The sequence below is a fragment of the Mesoplodon densirostris genome, chromosome 19 (genome assembly GCF_025265405.1).
Source record: "Mesoplodon densirostris isolate mMesDen1 chromosome 19, mMesDen1 primary haplotype, whole genome shotgun sequence".
Taxonomy (NCBI): Eukaryota; Metazoa; Chordata; class Mammalia; order Artiodactyla; family Ziphiidae; genus Mesoplodon; species Mesoplodon densirostris.
The window spans coordinates 38,048,587-38,068,349 of record NC_082679.1 but is presented as its reverse complement, the minus strand read 5'-3'; the positions used below and the strand labels follow the sequence as shown (position 1 = coordinate 38,068,349).

General features: G+C 51.1%; 2 protein-coding genes across 5 annotated transcripts in view; both read right to left on the bottom strand.

Annotated features, from left to right (window-relative positions):
* Positions 1 to 6,238: 6,238 nt before the first annotated feature.
* The window catches only part of SLC12A3 (solute carrier family 12 member 3), a 37,371-nt gene continuing 23,846 nt past the window's right edge, over positions 6,239 to 19,763 (bottom strand). For all 4 annotated transcript variants that reach the window (XM_060083372.1, XM_060083374.1, XM_060083373.1 and 1 more), the window contains 5 exons: positions 19,262 to 19,373; positions 16,818 to 16,904; positions 13,109 to 13,244; positions 11,552 to 11,619; positions 6,239 to 6,380 (listed from right to left, as the gene is read on the bottom strand). In XM_060083372.1, coding sequence (XP_059939355.1) covers positions 6,239 to 6,380; positions 11,552 to 11,619; positions 13,109 to 13,244; positions 16,818 to 16,904; positions 19,262 to 19,373 — 545 coding nt within the window. The remainder of the gene's footprint in view (positions 6,381 to 11,551; positions 11,620 to 13,108; positions 13,245 to 16,817; positions 16,905 to 19,261; positions 19,374 to 19,763) is intronic.
* Positions 15,507 to 15,991, bottom strand: LOC132479747 (histone H3.3A-like). The gene has a single exon (XM_060083281.1). The coding sequence runs from the start codon at positions 15,954 to 15,956 to the stop codon at positions 15,546 to 15,548; it is 411 nt and encodes a 136-aa protein (XP_059939264.1). The 5' UTR covers positions 15,957 to 15,991; the 3' UTR covers positions 15,507 to 15,545.

Genomic DNA, 19,763 nt, shown 5'->3' with positions numbered 1-19,763 from the left:
CCTTGGACTAACAGAGATCAGCTATGCCTTCCCTGCTGCTTGGCAAAGTTTCCGCCACGTTTTACTGATTCACCATTACTACCTCTTCATCAATCATTCTCTTCATTGCATCTTAAATCTTTCCCCTCAGACCTATACATACACCCAGATCTCTCTTTATCACTCCCACCTGTAACAGAGACATTGATTGCTTGATGACTACTCACATGTTCCCCCCATTTTTCTAGACTCTTGCAGGGAGGTGGTGCCATGTGACTTACTTGGCTAATGGACTTTGAGTGGAAGTAACAGGTCACTTCTGAGCTGAAGCATTTGAAAGCCAGGGCATGACCCTCCTACTCTCTTTTCCCCTCCTCATTGAGTTAGAAGCTACTGGCTGAGGTGATAGCCTCCCAAGATGGGAATAGTTTGGATCACTGAGTCTTGAGGTGGAGAAGAGGGCTTACCCAGCATAGGAATATTTGTAAGAGAGAAATCAATCTTTGTCATGTAAGCCACTAACATTTAGTGGGTAATTTATTACTGCAGCAGAGCCTACCATGATCCTGACTGATACACCCGCTAAGATAACAACAATCAAAATGCTTTCCTTGGAGTCTCCTCCAAGTTTCCACCTTATTTTTTCTCCCCTTATTTTCCTTATTTTTCTCTCCATTGCTGGGTTACTTGAAGCACAGGTCAATGTGCATGGCTGCTGCTTTCCTTTCCCCTCCACCAAGTATTCCTCAATCTCTGGTACCTGAACCACCACCTTACCAAATTATTCTCTGTAAGGCTCCCAGTGATTCCCAGAACTGCAGTTCAGCAGCGGCTTCACTTCTGCAGTCGGCTGCCATGAGGGTTGACGATTCTATGCTTTTTCGATCTCTTCTCTGGTACCCTCTAAGGCCCTTGGTTACCTGGGTTTTCCTCCTGCCTCACCAATGATCTTTTCTAGGCTGCTTTGCTGGCTCCCTATTCTTCCTCCTACCCCTAAATGTAGCCCTTCTCAAGGTCCAGCCTCCAGCCCTCTCCATTCTCTTTACTTTCTTTCTTGGTGATCTCACCCAAGGTATGACTTCGATTTCCTGTCTTTTAGTGTTGACTCCCAAATCTACGGATGGTCTCTGTTCTTACAGTGTCAGGCTAACAGTGGACACCCTGACCTCTTCCTGAGCTCCGGGACCACAATTCTGACCACTGGGATGTCTTCATACTTAAAGTGTCCAAAACCAAACCCACCTTGTTGTTCATTTTCTCCAGCAGAAAGCCTATTACCTCGTCCTCCATATTACATGGTTTGTTCATTCTTACAGCTGCCCAGGCTCAACTCCTGGGGCCCTGCTCCTTCCACACATACATCCAGGCAATTCCCAGTTCTGGAAGATACTATTCTTCCTCCTCTTTTCCCTGCTCTTCGCCTCTCTCAGAGTGTTGAGACTTGCTGACTTGCCTTTGCAATTCTGCACAGCCTCCTCTCTGGGTGCCCTGCCTTTTCTCCTCCAGCCTCCTTCATCTCCTGTCTGGCCAAGCTTCCTCAGGCTCCCATCGCCCCTTCCCTTTCAGTGGCTCTCCAGTGCCCCTGAGTCAGTCCTGAGCTCCTCAGCCTCTCAGTGGGGGCCTTGCACACTACACCCTGCTCAGTCTTATTCTCCCCGGGTACGCACCCCTCATACACCAGGAAGACTGGTTTATTTCTTGTTCTCCAAACACACCTAGTAAGCTGTTCTTACTCTGGTCCTTGCTCAAGGCATCCTGCCACTTGGGTTACCTTCTCCCAATCCCAGCTCCCATTTCTGTCTATAGAATCCTATCAACTGTTCAAACCTATTTTAAATACCATTTTCTCTAGAGAGAGTTTCTTAATTCCCTTGACCTTAGTGTTTGCTCCCTCTTTTGCATCCTTAGAGTGTTTTATTTTGTAACTCTCCTATGAGAAAATGAAAACCACTTGTCCTTTCTTGCCACCATCTTTCGTCCACATGACGTTCTGCTCTTCGGCCTCCCAGCCAGGTGGTTCTTCTTAACGCTCTACCACGTGGTATTTTTAGAAACTGAGTTTTTTGTGGCTCCCTTTCAGGAAGGGGCGCTCATGTCATGCTTGTCATAAGGTTGACCCTCACTTCAAGTGTGCAATTAACAATGAAGCCGGTGGCTGGGCTTTCCTGGGCCCCGTTTCTGTAAACACTTTTGAAGTGGGCAGTATGTATTTTCTGATATCCTGAGCTATACACATCTACAAGTGAAACCTGGCTGTTTTGCATGTGCTTGGGGGCCTCCCAGCCAGGTGGTTCTTCTGAAACGTTCCAGCTATTCTCTTCCCTGTGAAACCCACCTCTCCCTCCTAGCCACACGAGAGGCCAGGCAGGTGTGTAAAAGGGAATTCAGTCCAAATGGGGCTCTCCATGCTCTAATGAGACCTGCGGCTCTCTGCCTGGGAGGCGGAGCTCAGAGAGCCTATCTGGTGGAAAACAGGCGCTGCTGTACTTACGTCAAAGCCACGACAAGTCTGGGCAGGAACTGAAAGAGGATATGAAATCTGGAGGCTGAAATGTCAAGGGGAAAATCAGGAGCTATCTGAGCAGTGGATCCTGGGGGAGATAAATGAGGAGTCCCTTCTGCAGTGGCTGTTGTGGCTGCTGGTGGGGGCTGGGTCCCAGCTCTGATGACCCAGCTCTCTGTGGCTTTCCATGCACAGTGCAAGGGTGGACTACTCACTGATGTGGAGTATCTACTCGTCCAAAAGCAGAGAAAGACACACACACACTGTAGACCAAAATCTCGTACCCTCTCAGGGCCCAATATGCCCAACAATGACTTGGAGGGCCTTCAGAGCCTCTGAGCACACAGTAGGGCAGCAGGAAGTGGTGGGCCAAGTGGGGGGGACTGAAGAATATGTCCTCCCCCCAACCCCTCCCCTCACTTCCACAACTTTGATCAACCACGCGTGGGCCAAAGCACAGTCAGCAGCAGGCCAGCTGGCTGGTGACACATGCTTTGGTCCAATTCTCTCATTTCACAGACCGAAGCTCAGAGAGGTTAAGGGGGCATAGCTGAGGTCACAAGCCAGTTTTGGGGGGAGACAGAAACTCAAGTCCAGGTTCCTTGGTGGCCATGCTGTGGCTCTTTCCACTCAATCTCTCCGCCCCTCGGGTTGAGGCAAGATTGAAAATTCTGGGAGACTTTTAAAAAGACTAAAGGGACTTCCCTGGTGGCCCAGTGATTAAGACTCTGTGCTCCCACTGCAGGGGTCACGGGTTCGATCCCTGGTTGGGGAACTAAGATTCTGCATACCGCGTGGCATGGCCACCAAAAAAAAAAAAAAAAAAAGACTGAAGAAAACAGGTTCCCTGTGTGTCTACAAACACATGTTAAGAAGCAAAGGGAAAATAAGTGGCTCCTGTAAATGTCCATGTGGAAATCTGGCAATATGACCTACAGAACCAGTGGAAGCTCAGCACAAAGTTCAATCCAGGGTTGAAAAAACAACACAGTTTTTTCATAACACTCAGCATAGTTGAAACACAGTGTGTTCCAAAACAAATGAATTCTGTTGACTGAATAAATGTATTTTTATTCATTTCATTGTTTTTCACCTTACTGTTAACTCAAGGCTTTAAAAATTATTTTTAATTAATTAATTAATTAAATTTATTTTTGGCTGCATTGGGTCTTTGTTGCTGCATGCGGGCTTTCTCTAGTTGTGGCGAGCAGAGGCTGCTCTTCATTGTGGTGCATGGGCTTCTCATTGCCGTGGCTTCTCTTGTTGCGGAGCACGGGCTCTAGGCATGCGGGTTTCAGTAGTTGTGACACATGGACTCAGTAGTTGTGGCTCACGGGCTCTAGAACGCAGGCTCAGTAGTTGTGGCACAGGGGCTTAGTTGCTCTGCGGCATGTGGGATCTTCCCAGACCAGAGCTCGAACCCGTGTCCCCTGCATTGGCAGGCGGGTTCTTAACCACTGCGTCACCAGGGGAGTCCAAGGCTTTTGAAAAATAATTTATTTATTTATTTTTGGCTGCATTGGGTCTTCGTTGCTGTGTGTGCGCTTTTCTCTAATTGTGGAGAGTGGGGGGCTACTCTTCACTGTGGTTCATGGTCTTCTCATTGCGGTGGCTTCTCTTGTTGCAGAGCACGGGCTCTAGGCACACGGGCTTCAGTAGCTGTGGCACACAGGCTCAGTAGTTGTAGCTCACAAGCTTAGTTGCTCTGTGGCATGTGGGATCTTCCCAGACCAGGCATCGAACCCGTGTCCCCTGCATGGGCAGGCGGATTCTTAACGACTGCACCACCAGGGAAGTCCCCAAAGCCTTTTTTTTTTTTAAACAAAGCTATTATCATTGTTCAAAATTTGGTTTCCAACATGGTGAATTTTTTTTTTTTTAATTCCCAAAGACAAAGCATTCTCTGTTCTTGGATCAGTGTCTCCCTGAGGTCAGAAGAGGGAGCACCTGTTTGCCAGGAAATGGTTTTTCATGTGGCTCTAGAAAGGCAAGCATTCCCTGATGGAGCCTTTGCCTTATCTGGAGTTGGAGTTGTTCCAGGTCCACCGAACGGCTCAGAGGCAGCCCCCTCTCCGTCCTTCAGGAGCTCAGCCAGGAGCTCTGGCTCCCTCAGCAAAGGCCTCCTGGGAACCCAGGGCCTTGGTCTCTGCAGTGGGACGAACACTAAAGTCCTTTGAGTCCCAACCCCAAGAAAGAGACTTTCGCCTTCATGACTAAGTGGGTGCTTCAGTGCATTTGGAGGGGGTCAACCAGACCCAGAGATGCCTGGTTCCTTGGCCACCCCAGTGCTATTGGAAGAAGGCTCAGCCAGTGGAATCCCCCAACAGCTCACCTTTATGCTGCTTGGGTACGTCTGAGCTGAAATGCCCTTTCAGAGAGCCTCACCCACCAGCATTGGACATATCTTAATGTACATGCTGCTCCTGCATCCCAGGTGATGGTGCAAACACTCTGGGGGGGGTTTCATCCACAGTAACCTGAACACACTTACCTGAGCAAGGTTCGTCTCCCCCAGGTTCTCTCTCTTCTCTGAGCCCCATCTTACGTTCCCCGCACTGCAGCCCCTCTGCTACTTACTCTGTTTCCATCTCTTACTGGTGGTTCCTCCTCCCTGTCCTCCCCTCCACCCTTGGGCTGGGTTTGGACATTTCTGATTCTTTGCCCAACGCTGCCATCTTTACACCCACCTCTCTGCTTCCCCATTCCTGACCCACCAAACCTGCACCCCCAACCAAACCTGAAATTTAACACTCCTGCATGAGACTCCCTAAACCATGCCCCTCCTTTGAAGCTCTTTCCTGACACACCCACCATCCATACCCCTCCTCCTGGTGTTTTTGTTGGTTCCCTTTCCTTCCCTGTGGGATGAGCTGGGGAAAACGGCAGTGATGCCCACCATGGCCTTTCTCCAACTAGATGAACTCCCTGTTGTATAGAAAAACACAGGGCACAGAGGAAAGTCTAAGCTGTATTTTTCAAATCATGAGTCAGCACCCATTAGTGGATCCCAAACTCAATTTAGTGGATTGCAACCAACATTAAAAGGAGAACAAGAAATAGAAAGAATAGAAACTACCAAAGTGCATCACTCATAGTAAGGATAAGGATTGATTTGTGACACTTCAGTTTCACTGTGTTTGTTCCAAACCTCAATGTAAAACAGATTTCTTACTGTGGGTCGCAGTCTGAAAATGTTTGAAAGTCCCGGTCTACCAAAGAACCAACCAAAACACTGAAGACATGCTATTGAAAGCAAAGGAAGTGAGAGGTGGTTAAATAAATTTGCATTGTTATGGAGGCTCAACGAGCCCCATATTCCCCCTGTAAGTGCTGTAGGTGGGGTGCCCACTCTCCTGATATTGGAGGGGGGAGGTGTGTTTAGGGGGTGCTCCCAGGAAAGGTCTGTAGAAACGGCCAAAATTCACACTCAGCACTCTGACTCAAATTTGTATACAAATCAAAGATTGAAATCTTAATTTGTTGTAATTAAGAGCAAAAGAAAACTTGAAAGGAATATGAATCCACCAGAGAGTTTTCCAGACAGCTCCACCTGCTACTTCTCCAGCCCAGAAAAACAAAGCCCAGAGGACTTGTCTGATGGGAGTGGGGTCCAGCTGAAATTTGGAAATCTACCAGCTTCTTCCATCAGATCATCAGATGCTACCACTAAAAGTGCAATGGGCATGTGTCCTGTCCCCGTGGACAGGTGGGCACCCCCTGCACCCTGGCTTTGGGCAGGCACAGCCAAGCCCAGAATTACTGGCAGTAAAAGGTGAGTACGTTTTCCTGGTTTCCTCGGATCAGGATGACCGGAGGTCTGAGGTCCTGGGACAGCGTCTCCAGCCAGGCCATGTAGAGCGAGCTCGGGCACTTCCCCTTCCTCCCTATGGGCAAGGTGCTGTGGGGCAGGAAGAAGCAGCAGATGGGGAATTACTAAGGGGCCTTCCCCACACGGCCCAGTTCCTGGTTTGCTTTCTGAACAGTGTCTCCGTTTATTGGCCCCTTCAGAGCTCTTTCTTCCCAGCCACCCTAAGAATGACCCGCTGCTCTCCTTGAAAGCATGACCTGAAATGTACCTTCAGCCGCAAAGCATTTCTTTTCTCTATTATTTTTTTTTTTGGCCGCGCCCCACAGCTTGTAGGATCTTAGTTCCATGACCAGATATCGAACCTGAGCCCTGGCAGTGAAAGCGCTGAGTCCTAACCACTGGACCGCCAGGGAACTCCCACAACGCGTTACTAAACAAAGCCATGGCCTGTAAGGTCCCCATGATCTGGTCCCCACCAGCCTCCACAACGTCACCTCCCACCACCCGCAGCCTCGCTCACACCCCTACGGCCACAGACGCTTCCTTTCCACTCCTGTAGAAAATGGCAAGCTTGTTCCTGCCCCAGGGCCTTGGCATGTGACATTCTTTCCACCCAGAAGGCAGTGGCCCCAGCTCGTCACCGGGTTGGCTCCTTCGATTCCCTCAGGTCTTGGCTCAAGGGCACCTCCTTCTCTGATCACCCTCTTCGACCCCATCTTCCCATCCCTCTTTATCATGTCACCCTGTTTCATTATCTTCATAGCACTTCACACTCTCAAATCCTATTTTTATTTATTTGTGTGTTGTCTGTCTCCCCCCCACTAGAATGTATGTTCGCTCACGAGTAGGCTGGGTCTGTCTTATCCGCCTGTGCCTAGAACACAGTCTGACACAGTGAGGTTGTATGCCACTCATCCGGCCATTCAGGTCATGCCAGCCTCGCCTCTCCAGCTACACACCTGCCTGTGGCCACAACAAAGTGATATGTTCACGTGTTTCAGCTGAGCGTCCTGGTCCTGCTCCCTGCCCCGTAGGTAAGGCCCTGGGAGCAGGACTCCGTTGTCGCCTGGGGAGGGCCCCTTGTCTGAACTGCAGTGCTGTGCAAATAACAACATGCCCTGGGAATGCTCTTCAGCCACATTTCCACAGCTATGTTGGGAAGTGACTTTTCTACCACACTGAGATTCCAAAGACGCATGGTGATGCCTGCAGCCATCCTGCTTTTGGCTCTTGGGACGTGGCAGCATCGCAGCTGCCAGCTGGCGTTACGTGAAGCTGGGGCACCGGCACCTTACGTGGGACTGCACTTTGTTTTCCCAAAGTACATCCACAGGTACTATTTCATCTGAACCTCAGAACCACCCTGGGGAACAGCTGAGGGCACTGGGCAGAAAGGAGGGTGCTGTGCGACACTGGGCTTCAGAGCCTGGCTCTGGGGTCAGAGAAGCTGTAGGAGTCACGGCTTTGCCACTTCCTCAGCCACGTGGCTTTGACAAATGGCTCACTGGCCCTGAGCCTCGGTTTTCTCTTCCCCGAAGTGAGAACACACATGCCTCCTTCATGGACGCTTGTAAGCTCTAACGAAAACCCAACTCAGGAAGGGTGCTGCACAATAATGCTCTCACAGAGTAAGCACTTCACAGTGTCAGCAGTACTGTCACCACGTATTACTATTTACCAGCTCGAGATGACCAGCCAGTGAGTGGCAGAGCTGGGACTTGACCCGAGGTCCTGGGATCTTTCCATCCTAGCGGCCCCTGCTCACTGCAACTCCCACCTCCACTGAGAAGGTGAATTGAGGTGCCTAAACAGCTGTCCCTTATTTAAAATTCCATCCTCAAAGCTTCACTTGCCACAAACACTATCCTCCCTTAAAAAGCAAGGTCCCCAGGATTGGGGAACCCGGTGGGAACAAGGACATTCCATTAAGCCAGTGTCACTTTAGTTAGTAGACTGTGTTTGTGTTTGCCTGGTGCCTTTCCAGGGAAAAGGGAAGTGGGAATATGGAAAGCAAACTTTCATGATTTAACAGTTACGCTAAAGGCTGGAAATGCCCTCCGGGAACTTCTACATCATTTTCCGGGACTGAATTCAGAAACTTCAAAGACCACGAGGGGACTGGTGGCTGCGTTATCCAGGGCAGGGGACTCCCATAGCTCCTGCTGTGGCCTTTCCCTCCCCGAGAGGACCCTGTGCACCTGTCCATGCTACTGATTCCCTAGGCAATCTCCCCCAGTGCCAGCCAATGACACACTCTATTTATGTTCACAGGATGTGTGTGCTGTAAGCTACTCATCTTTAGAAATAAAGCTGCTCCAGAACAAAGGAGCTTTTTGTTTAGAACTGCATCTCTTAGCCACAAAGAAAGGCAGCCTTGGATCAAACTTAGATGCGGAGAGATAACCGTGCTTCAGAATCAGCATCTCAGGCTTCAAAACCCAGTTGCCACTTGAGAGCTGTGAGATCCCGGCAGGTGCTGAATTTCTCTGAGACTCAGTTTCCTCATCTCCTAAGTGTGTGCGCTGCGGAGGGGATGGGGGTAAAATAGAACCACTTCATAGAGTTTTGGAAATTCATAAGGCCCAGTGGGTTGGGATTTTGAGATTAGCAGATACAAAGTATTATATGTAGAATGGATAAACAACAAGGTCCTACTGTATATAGCACAGGGAACTATATTCAATATCCTGTGATAGGAACTTCCCTGGTGGTCCAGTGGTTAAGGCTTCCCCTTCCAGTGCAGGGGGTGTGGGTTCAATCTCTGGTCGGGGAGCTAAGATCCCACACGTCTCGTGGCCAAAAAGCAAAACATAAAACAGAAGCAATACTGTAACAAATTCAATAAAGACTTTAAAAATGGTCCACATCAAAAAAAAAAACTTAAAAAAAATAGCCTATGATAAACCATAATGGAAAAGAATATGAAAAAGAATGTATATATATATATGTATAATGTAATCACTTTGCTGTAGAGCAGAAATTAACACAACATTGTAAATCAACTATACTTCAAAATAATTGTTTAAAAATAAAAAAATAAAATTAATAAGGCCCAATGCCTTGAGTGTCATAGAGGCTCAACCGATAAAATGCAATGTTGATTACTATTATTTTGACTACTACTATTTGGCTTTGAGGAGGGAGCCTCTATAGAAGAAAGAGGGGTCTAGACCCAAAAGTTATGCCAGAAGTAGGTTGTTAGTGTGGTCAAAGGTTGTTGGGCTGGTTACAAGGCTGCTTTACCAGCAGCGCAGGTTAAGCTGAGCTCAAATGTTATTCAGATAAACTGCTGATTAGCAGACGGCAAACAAGACAGTTCTGCCTCAAAGGTGCTCCAGAAAAGAGTCCACGTGCGCTCTCTGACATGCTGGAAAATGTGATTTTTGTCATTTCATGGAGGCTTGGGAGGGTTTTTTCATTCTTAGAATTTCTGGGAAATGCAGGCTCCTGGGCCCCACCCCAGGCCCTGATCTGGAAGGAATTGAGGAATTTGCCGTTTTCCACGGTCTCCCAGTGGTTCTGATGAAGGTGACCCTCAGAGTGAACTTTTTACGGGCACGTCTCCGGGTTGGAGACTGAGCAGTGCAGCTGCTGCGCCCTCCCAGTGGAGCTGGCTTGACAGCCAGGGCCCCTTTGGGCAACAGCTGCGGCTGCCGCCATGGGGTGGGACGCTGTGTGCAGGCCTCTCCTCTAAGGTGACTGGACTCCTGATTATTTGTATCAGCCAATCCCACAAAGACTGGGGGGTGGGGGATCCAGGGCATGGAGGAGTGGGAAGGGAGAGGTGCCAGCAGGTAGTCACCTCCCTGGATGAAATTCCTCATCTTACTGCTTGAGAGATGGACTCATTGTAGTGGCGAATAAACTTAGAATCATAGCATGTTAGCCGTGAAAAAGAATCTTGGAAATAATTTAGTTTAACTCTTCTCTATAATCAGGGAAACTGAGTCTCAGAGAAGGAGGGTTACCTGCCCAAGGCCACACAGTGGGCTGGCCAATGGCAGAGACAAAACGCAAATCTGTTTTGGAGGTGGCACTCAGGAAGAGGTGGTTTGGCACACCCACACCCCCTGGCTGGCACACAACAGGTACCACACCCAGGGAAAGTCGGGGAGCCATCCCAGGATGAAGCCATTGCCACCGTCTTGCCATCTGACCCAGTCAACAGCCAGGCTAACCTGGCCCTAGAAACATTTTCTGCAAGATGTTAGCCAGAGGCTTGGAGATAAACTCACTTTCCTTATACCACAGTCCCCACATCAAAGGCAACATGAAGCACTTTCTTTGTACAAAAAAATGATCTTCCTAAAAGCTCCAGGAAGCATGGCTTCATAGAGCCATCTTCGTGGGCAGCCACCTGTGCATTCACAAAGCCCCCCAGTGAGAAGGGTCCCAGGCTGGGCGTCATGCTCTGCTGTCACTATCTTGACATTCTTAATCACTTTTGAACAAGGCACCCCACCTTTTCATTGTGCGCGGGGCCCTGGAAATCGTGTGCTCCACCTTGATTTCCGGTACAAACAGGTTCCACAGGTTTCCCAGCTGCCCTGTGGAATCTGGAATCCGCAGGTGGCTCACCCCAGGAAATGTCAGGTACTCTGCTTGGCAAATGCCCACATTGCCTCTTGAGCTGGGCCTTTCCCAGCCATGTTCTGCCACCCTGAGACTCCCTGTGCCTTTGTTACCTTCCCCTCATCTTCCACTCAGCCTCAGCCAATACCTGCCCTAGCGAGGCAGCTCCTAACCAGACACAAGCAGCAGCAACGGAAGCTCGAGGAGCTGACAGGCACGGAGATTGGGACAGGCACGGAGCCTGGGACAGCCAGGGATGGGGCCAGGCTCTGCTTCCACTGCCTAGACCTGGCACCAACATCAATTGGGGGTGGCCGGTGGCCAAGGAGGGCTGCGTGGTTCCCAAACAACTAGGAATCGATTTTCTTCTGGAATGAGCTGGGTCTCCTTTGTCAAGCCATGTTTGGCAGGAAAAAGCAGTGGATAAGGGGAAAGTGGTGGTGAGGGGAGTCGGTGAGACCCGGGACACTGGGGCCACAAGACCTCTGCCAGCTGGCACTCAGGCGAGGGGCATGGGGCAGATGCAGGCCCGGCCACGTGCTGAGAAACCACCCGGGCTGTGTTTACAGGAGTTTGGGGCCCTACATCCTCACAGGGGAAGGCTTGGGTCCTCAGCCAGTGGCCACCCCTGCAGAGCTGACACCTTTGGGCTTGGCGACAGGCTTCTCCTTCTGCAGGGTGCTACTTACATGATGACCAGAGCAGCATCCCGGGAGTAATCCAGCAGAATCTCGTTCAGCCTCACCTGCCGAAGGGACTGGGCGAGGAAAAGCCATGTGGTCACTTTCCATGTCTGATGAGCGATCCCGGCCAAGCCCAGGGGCCTCTTTGAACATCTCAAACCAGGTGTGTGAACTGTTGCCCCTAAGTTATTATAGACTCTCCCACCCCCGAGAAGGTAAGTGAATGCCAAGCTCACCTCCTGGAGAAGCCCCCTGGGTGTTTCCTTCCTGACTTTATTACCATGAGCAGCGGGATCATGGCAGGGAAGAGCCCCTCACATGGCTGGGAAAGCTGGGTTCAAATCTCAGCCCTGAGAGTTCCTGGCAGAGAGCCTGAGCAGGTAACTCACCTCCCTGAGCGTCACTGTCCACAGCTGTGCAATGGGTACAACAGTGCCCTCTCCTGGGGAATTTGGGGAGGCCTGAGGGAGATAATCTATGCAAAATCTCCAGGCCAAGGGGAAGCACTTGATAAGGTGGACTTGGAGCAGGGGTGGAGCTGCTCCAACTCTCCCATAACAGAGTAGGCAAGAGCCTTCTGTGGACACGATGCTTTACTCAGCGTTTTCCAAGGAGCTGGGCAGCTGTGGGAGGGTCTGGGGCCTCAGGGCTGCTGGGTCAGGGAATTCCCCAAAGCTGGAGGGGGTGCTGGGTTGTGTGGGGCTCCCTTCCACCCCAAGACCTGTCTCCAAATTGTTCGGAAACGACTGACACTCAGGGTCTCATAGTGGACGGACACCCCATGTGAGAGAATGGAAAACCGAGGGGAAGTGAGTTCACCAAAATGTCACACGGTCGGCATTTTGGGTGGAATCATCCCTCGTTGTGGACCTGTCCGGTGAGTTGGAGGATGTTTAGCAGCATCCAGGCCTCTACTCGCTAAATGACAGTAGCAATCCCGCCCCCCTCCGAGGTGACAGCCAAAAATGTCTCCAGAAGTCACCAAATGTCACACTGCCTCTCAGAACCACTGACCCAGAGCATACAGGGAGCAGAACTGTGGTCCCCAGGCCCCCAACTGCTCACCCCACCTAAAAATGGCCTTGGCAGCTACCACTCTCCTTTAGGCCCTATCAGCGTCCTGAAGATGCTGCCTGGGAGGCGGGGTGGGGTCTACAGCTAAGGGGAGAAGATCAGCCAGGTTTGTTGGCCCACAGGACAAATTTTGCCTTGACCTTCACCACCCGCCTTATGCATCCCTTCCTGCACACATGGAGGAACAGGGGAGGGGAGGGAGAAGGACTCCGGGCAGTCCACTGCCACGGCCAGTGGGCGGTGACTCAAAATGGGCAGGGGGACCAGGCTCCCACGCCAAGGAGACTCCGAGATCAACCACTGGGTCACCTGTCATACAAGCCGAGCATGTATGGCTTGAGGACACCTCAGAGGCTTGGGGCAGGGAGAGTAGAATCGAGGGTCGGGGAGGGGGTTAAGGAAGCCCAAGACAGATGGGGCACAGGTGCTGACCCAAGGGAGCCCCTGGACCCCCACCCCACCCCAGCAAGGCCCTTCTCTCTCCTGCACCTTGATTCTATTCTTGTTAATCTCCTCATCCGAGATCTTCCAGGGGCAGTCCCGTCTCATCTCGGTGACCGTGGCCTCGTCTTTGAAACCATCATTCAGGCGGAAGGGCGCAATCATGTCCTCAAACCGCTTGGTGCTGGGGACAGAGAGAACAAGTGAGACTGGGTGAGATGCCCGTTTCCAGGGGAACCAGGTCTTCAGAGGGAGATGGAAGTGGGTGTCACGGGGACATACATTTCAGGCTGAAACCCATTCTGACGTTGCCTTTTACATCAAAGCAGCCTCTGTGTTGAATTCAGCGCTGACGGGTGGGTCTGACTTTCAACAGAACTTCCACAAGTCGTCCACGAAGACCAACCTGTGATCCACCTTCATCCACCTGTCCATCCCCCAGGTATTTACTGAGCACTATTCTGTGTCAGGCTCTGTGCTACACAACAGTGAACAAACCAGACAACATACCCCATCCTCACAGAGCTCACGGTCTGCCGGGCAACAAATAAGCAAATAAATACAGATTGGAAGTATTATGAAGGCACAAACTGAGTACCGGGATGGGGACTAATTGGGCAGGAAGACCTCCCTGGACTCAAGGATGCCCGTCCTTCTGAAACCAGCTATGCACAGGGCAGGGGGTGCTGGAGCAAACAGAACTGAAGGTACAAAGGCCCTGAGGCAGAAGCATGCTTGGGCTGTTTGAAGAGCAGCGAAGGAACCCACGTGTCCGGAGCAAGGCAAGTGCGAGGGAGAATGGGATGCCAACCAGTGTAAGTCAGGTAAAGGAGAAAGAGCCAGCAAAGGATACTTAAGAAGGACCACAGAGGTAGGTGGGAACCAGGAGAGGGTGGCGTCTTAGAAGCCAAAAGAAGGACTGTTTCAAGAAGGATCACTGTGTCAAATGCCGCTGAGAGGCAGAGAAAGATGAGGACAGCAGTGGGCTCTGTGGATCTGGTGGTGCGGAGGTCACGGCTGAGGCTGGAGAGAGTGATTTCAGTGGAGCAGTGGGAGGGCAGCCAGACTGGAGTGAGCTGGAGAAGGAGGGATGGGGAGGAAGAGGCCACAAAGAGTGTAGCATCACTTTGGAGAAGGTTGGCTGTGCAAGGGAGGAGAGAAATGGTCCCAGAGGTGGAGGCAGATGCAGGGGCAAAGCGGGGCTTAAAGACAATATGTGCTGGATGGGGTCTGCATGCTGGCTTGCGCTATCCTCTCCACTGAGGAAGGTCTTCCCCCATCTCTGTTCACGGCCTTCTCAAGGCTCTGCTCCTCCACCAGCAGAGACGACCCTATCCTCCTGTGCATTCTGGTCCCTGTCTGCAGCATTCTGATGGCTCCTGATGTCCTCCCTACACCTAAGCCGGGGTAAACCCTGCAGGGCAGGGCTGCAATGTACTCATCTCTGCCCCTGCAGCTCAAGCACAGCCCTGAGAGAATGGGAGAGTCAGTATATCCATCACTATTAAATAGTTCCTTTCTTCTCTTCTTGATTTCCTTCCCTCTCTAGGTAAACAAGGGCTAAAGAGGTCAGGACAGACCTTACTTTATTGAGAAGACAGAGTCCTGGAAAACCTCACGTAGACAGGTTGACATAAAGCAATCCTATTGTAAGTGTCTTCTTTTAAGAATATAAAATTGAATTATTAGGAGAATAAATCATCCCTTCTGGCCCCACAATTGAGCCCTGATACAAATTCACACAGGAGTTTGCTTAAAGTCCGCCCACTTGCCATTGCATGGGCAGGCAGGGGGAGTGGTCCCTCAGACCATTCGACATCTTCCCCCCTCCAAGTGCCAGTGGGTTAATATAACATCAGGGGCCGCAGCTGCCGTGTTTCTGCCTCAGGGCCTTTGCACCTTCTGTTCTGTTTGCTCCAGCATCCCTCAGCCCCGTGGAGGTGACGTGCCTCTGCCATGGCCCCTGCAGAAGGAGGTACCCTCTAGCTGTGTATTTCAGGGCATATGATTCTACCATTCCTGGCCACAGCCAACTGGACCAAAGGTAGCCAAGAAATAGGCCTTCCAGTGGCCTTTACCTTAGCTTGGCAGGAAGGGATGAGCTGGGCCAGTCACAGTCCCTTTTTTAGGCACTTAAATTAAGCAATGCCCAGAGAAGGAAGGAGGCAGCTTGTAGCGGATTGGGACTGCAGGGAAAGTTCGAGATGCAGAAAGAGCTCGGAAGCTACAAGCAGGCAGAAGCCACAAATCCAGCATTGACTGATCATCGACTCTGGGCTGGGCGCCAAGTTAAGCATGTTACCCGGATTGTCTAAGACAGTGGTTTTCAAAGTGAGGTGCCTGCACCAGCACCGGACAGCTTGTTATAATAGCATATTCTCAGGCCTTACCCCAGACTTATTAACTCAGAAACTTTATTTTTTAATTTTTTAAATTTTTTTATTTTACAGAATTTACTACAAAACACCATAAAAACTGCCTTCACTTAAGCTCTCTCTCCCCGTATCCGGCGAGCCAACTGGATGTCTCTGGGCGTGATGGTGACTTTCTTAGCGCAGATGGCACACAGATTGGTATCTTCAAATAAACCGACCAGGTACGCTTCACTAGCCTCCTGAAGCAAACCAATGGCGGCACTCTGGAACCTCAAGTCGGTGTTGAAATCCTGGGCGATCTCCCTCACCAGCCTCTGGAAAGCCAGCTTCCCGATCAGAAGCTCGGTGGATTTCTGGTAACGACGGATTTCTCGAAGCGCAACGGTCCGGGGTCTGTAGCGATGAGGTTTTTTCACCCCGCCGGTAGAGGGGGCGCTTCTCCTGGACGCTTTAGTGGCCAGCTGTTTGTGGGGCGCTTTGCCACCCGTGGACTTACAAGCAGTCTGCTTGGTTCGGGCCATTTTCTTTCACCCAATGCCTAAGTATTATGCCGCTTCTCCGACAGCCGCGCCGCTCCCGCTGCCCAGTGAAGAGCCGCAGTTGCCGAACTAACGGAAGAAGCTCCTCCGACTAACGAAGAAACCACTCTGGGTTCCAGGTGTCCCCTATACCTCCGTTTTTATACCCTCGCTTCACGCTGCGTCTCTGCGTCATAGTACCCTAATTTGCATACACCAACGACTTTTTCTATTGGCTGACGCTTTCGCCGACGCGCTGACATCCCCCGACACAAAGTTAGCCACAGCTAACTCAGAATCTTGCGGGTAGGACCCCCAAGCTGTGTTTTCACAAACCCTCCAGGTGATGCTGATGTTTGAGCACCACTGCTTTATGAAAATAATCCAGGGGTTGGAGAAAACTGAAGAAAACCAGTGTAGGTAAAATCAGCCTTTTGTGAATAGCAAGCAGCCTGGGTTCCTGAAGTGTGAAGCTGGAGACTCCCTCAGCCCCCAAGTCTGTGGGGTAGGTGTGGGGGGGTCCCTGGCAGATGAAACACCGGCTTCTGCTCGAGGGGCAGGATAGCCATGATTTGCACCAGTAAGAGCTTCAAAAACACTTGGTGTGTGAAAAGCATAAATGTGAACATTCTTCGGCTTCCCACCCAGGTATGTTTCTGGCAAAGACCACAGCTCTGATATGCAAAGGACCAGCAGGCAGGGGGAAGAAACACAAACAGAAATTAACGGCTGCACACTCGACCCTTCCTCTTTCTTTCCACGAGCCCAGTCTAGGTGGGGGCAGGGAGGACCATGTCCTTGCCCTTGGCTCACCAGAGAAAGGACTGACCCTTCTGCCTGGAACCCCCAACACAGAAAACTCACTGCTCAGCCCGCGGCTTCTGGTTGATGTCGGGAAGGACGTGAACTTCGTGGAATCCTAGCCGGAACTTGCTCAGCAGAGAAATGATCCTGGGAGACGGAGATTATTATTTTTTTTAATGTATTCATTCATTCAATGAGTTTTTATTGAGCTCCTGTGGAGGATATAGCAGCAAGCAAAACAAACCCTGCCCTTGGGGAGTTTGCATTCTAACCTGGGAGGAGGGCAGACAATAAATGAATATTGATAAAGCAGGTCAGGTGATGATGAGTGACATGGGAAAGGAATTGTCCTAAGTACCTGGTGGCCACCTCTGGACTAGGGCGCCTCACATTTTAATGTCTGAGCACCTGCTGGGGATTGTGTTACAGTGCAGATTCTGATCCAGCTGGTCTGGGCTGGGACCTGGGATTCTGCATTTCTCACCAGCTCCCAGGTTATGTGAGGCCTGCTGGTTCACTGGCCACACTTTGAGAAGGAAGTGTCTAAGGGATGGGAGGTGAACTGCAGGAAACTCCTCAGGTGGCTGAGGAAACAGATAACACACATGAACTAAGTACAGATCCAGGAGCAGCAAGCCAGATGGCCCTGACTTTGCATCCACAGGGAAGAGATGCCAACTGTGGTTTGCAGCAGTCAGGGAAGGCTTCACAGAGGAGTTGGTGATCTGGCTTGATGGTGAATGGCGGGTAAGACTTATAGGCAAAGAGGGTGTCTACACTGGAATCACCCAAGGAGCCTTCTAAACAGTACATGTGCCTCGGCCCTAGCCCGCCCATTGCATCAGAATCCCGGGGCAGGACACAGCATTCGTGATGCCCCAGGACTAGTTGGTGGGGAGTGAGCACCCCAGGAGGGGAGTCCAAATGACCAAAGACATGGGGGTGCAGGGGATGGAGTGGGAGCAGCGAGGGGCTGCCTGGGATGGTGTGGAGCATGCTAGGGGACAAAAAGGAGATAAGCCCGAAGGAGCAGGCTGGGGCCCAGCTGTCAAGCCACTGCTGGTCCCTGAACTTGGGAGTGAACTTAGGAATGCAGAGCTGTGGGCGAACATCTTGGTGTGCAGTGCTGGTTGGCAGGCCTGGGCAGGGCCTGGGTGGAGGCAGTCATGAGGAAGGCAGAGGACGTGGCCTGGTCAAGAGTCAGCTGCGAGGCAGAGGAGATTTCACACCCTTTGCTTGAAAGACATCCTGTGACCCCACAGTGCTGCAGCCTTGAACTAAACTAAACCTGCCGAACCCAGCTCTCAGCTGGAGCTGGAACAGGAAGCCGAGAGGGCAAAGCAGCCTTCGAGGTGTGTTTACCTTTTGGAGAGCACAGGGGAGCGGATGCTGCGTCTCCCAGGCAGTGCTCTCCTCTGCATTGCTGAGAAGGGCCCTCTGGTAGAGAAGTTCTCAGTGGCGGGTGAGGACAACGAGATGGGATTGCTGGTCACCCTTAACTCACGCAGTAGGTGATTCAGAAGGGGTCGTGGGGATGTGGTCCTGGCATAGGACTAAAGTGGCACAAGCCACGGGGTCCTGACCCTGGGGCGTCATGGCGGGCACTAAAGGCTGGGCAGGGTTTTCTCTCTGGTTAATTAACTGCGCGATTTGAGGCAAGCCACCCACCCCATCCTTCCCAGCCCGGCTGCACACTCCAGCAGTCCTCCATCCTACGACCTTAGACCTCACTTGACCTTGCTCTAAAGAAGCAGGTGCCCAAATCTAGGCACACATGTGCCACCTGCCCAATTCCTGCCACCTCCACACCTGTGTACCTGCCTACTATTTACTTCCTTCTCAGCTTAAGTCAACTCACATTCTTACTTAGATACATCCTGAAAGGAAATTGTCATCACAATTTAAACAGAAAACCAGCATCTCTTGCCAGAAAGATATGACCAATAAAGCCAGTAAACCAATGTCACTAAATTCTGGTGGATGCCATTTCCTGCCAAGCACTCCAGCCAGGCCTGCTTCCTCTTGTTTAGACAGAGAATCAGCCACAGAATTGGAGAATTAAGTCACTTCTCACCAAGAGATTCTTCAGAATTTTCTGCCCCTTATCCTGGCCACTGAAGTCACCTCTGGTCTCACCACGGGCAGCAACCCAAGCTTGGGGGACGTTGCCCTGAAAGATTCTAAGCTCCGCCTCATTTCTGAGGAGGAGGGGCCTTCTCCATCCTTCATTTCACACAAATCTCCTTGAGGTTTGTGGGTTTAAAATTTAACAGCTCTCCCTGTCATGGCCGGGACTAGGGCATGTGCATCTTATTAAAGGGGGACAGGACACCAAAACCATCTCTGAAATGGAGAGAAACCTGCTCCTGCCCAGAGCTTCCTCACCACGGCTGTGACCTGAGAGGGGCAAGCCCCCGGGTGCAGTGGAGGGGGTGGGCAGGCTGGGGTAGTGCTGGGGTGACACCTACTGCTCACGCACAACCCACACAGTGCCCCCCACTTACGCCTTTCTCTCCTGGTCCAGCCTGTTGATCTGGCCCCCCACGAACACGCGGGTCCTGCATTTATTCCATCTCTTCTTGCGGCCAAGGAGATAGGGGATGAGGAGGGTGAGGCCTGGCAAGGAGGGTCTCATGAGTCAAGAGGAAAATGCTCTCAGGATCCAGCCCTCTCTGAGTTCCCGCCCCGCTCTGCCACTAGCAAACCCCTTCCCCTCTTTGGACCTCAGTGTACCCACCTCTGTAATGAGTGTGCCAGACTAAACCAGGGGTGAAACACGGGGCTCTGTGGGCTGGGGTTTATTTGGCCTGCACGATGCTTTTAAATAAGTGAGCTGGCATTTAATAATTGGGATATTTCACATGTAAATCTAGATTGCTGTCACTTATCACTGTGTAATCCACAAATGACCTCACTACTCTGTGCCTCAGTTTCCTTATTTGTAAAGGGGGGTAATAATCGTTCCTACCTGGGGACTGCATTAGGTTAACCCATGCAAGCACTTAG

Excerpts from the sequence above, each read along its gene's own strand:
- LOC132479747 (XM_060083281.1), bottom strand. The coding sequence starts at position 15,956 with ATGGCCCGAACCAAGCAGACTGCTTGTAAGTCCACGGGTGGCAAAGCG.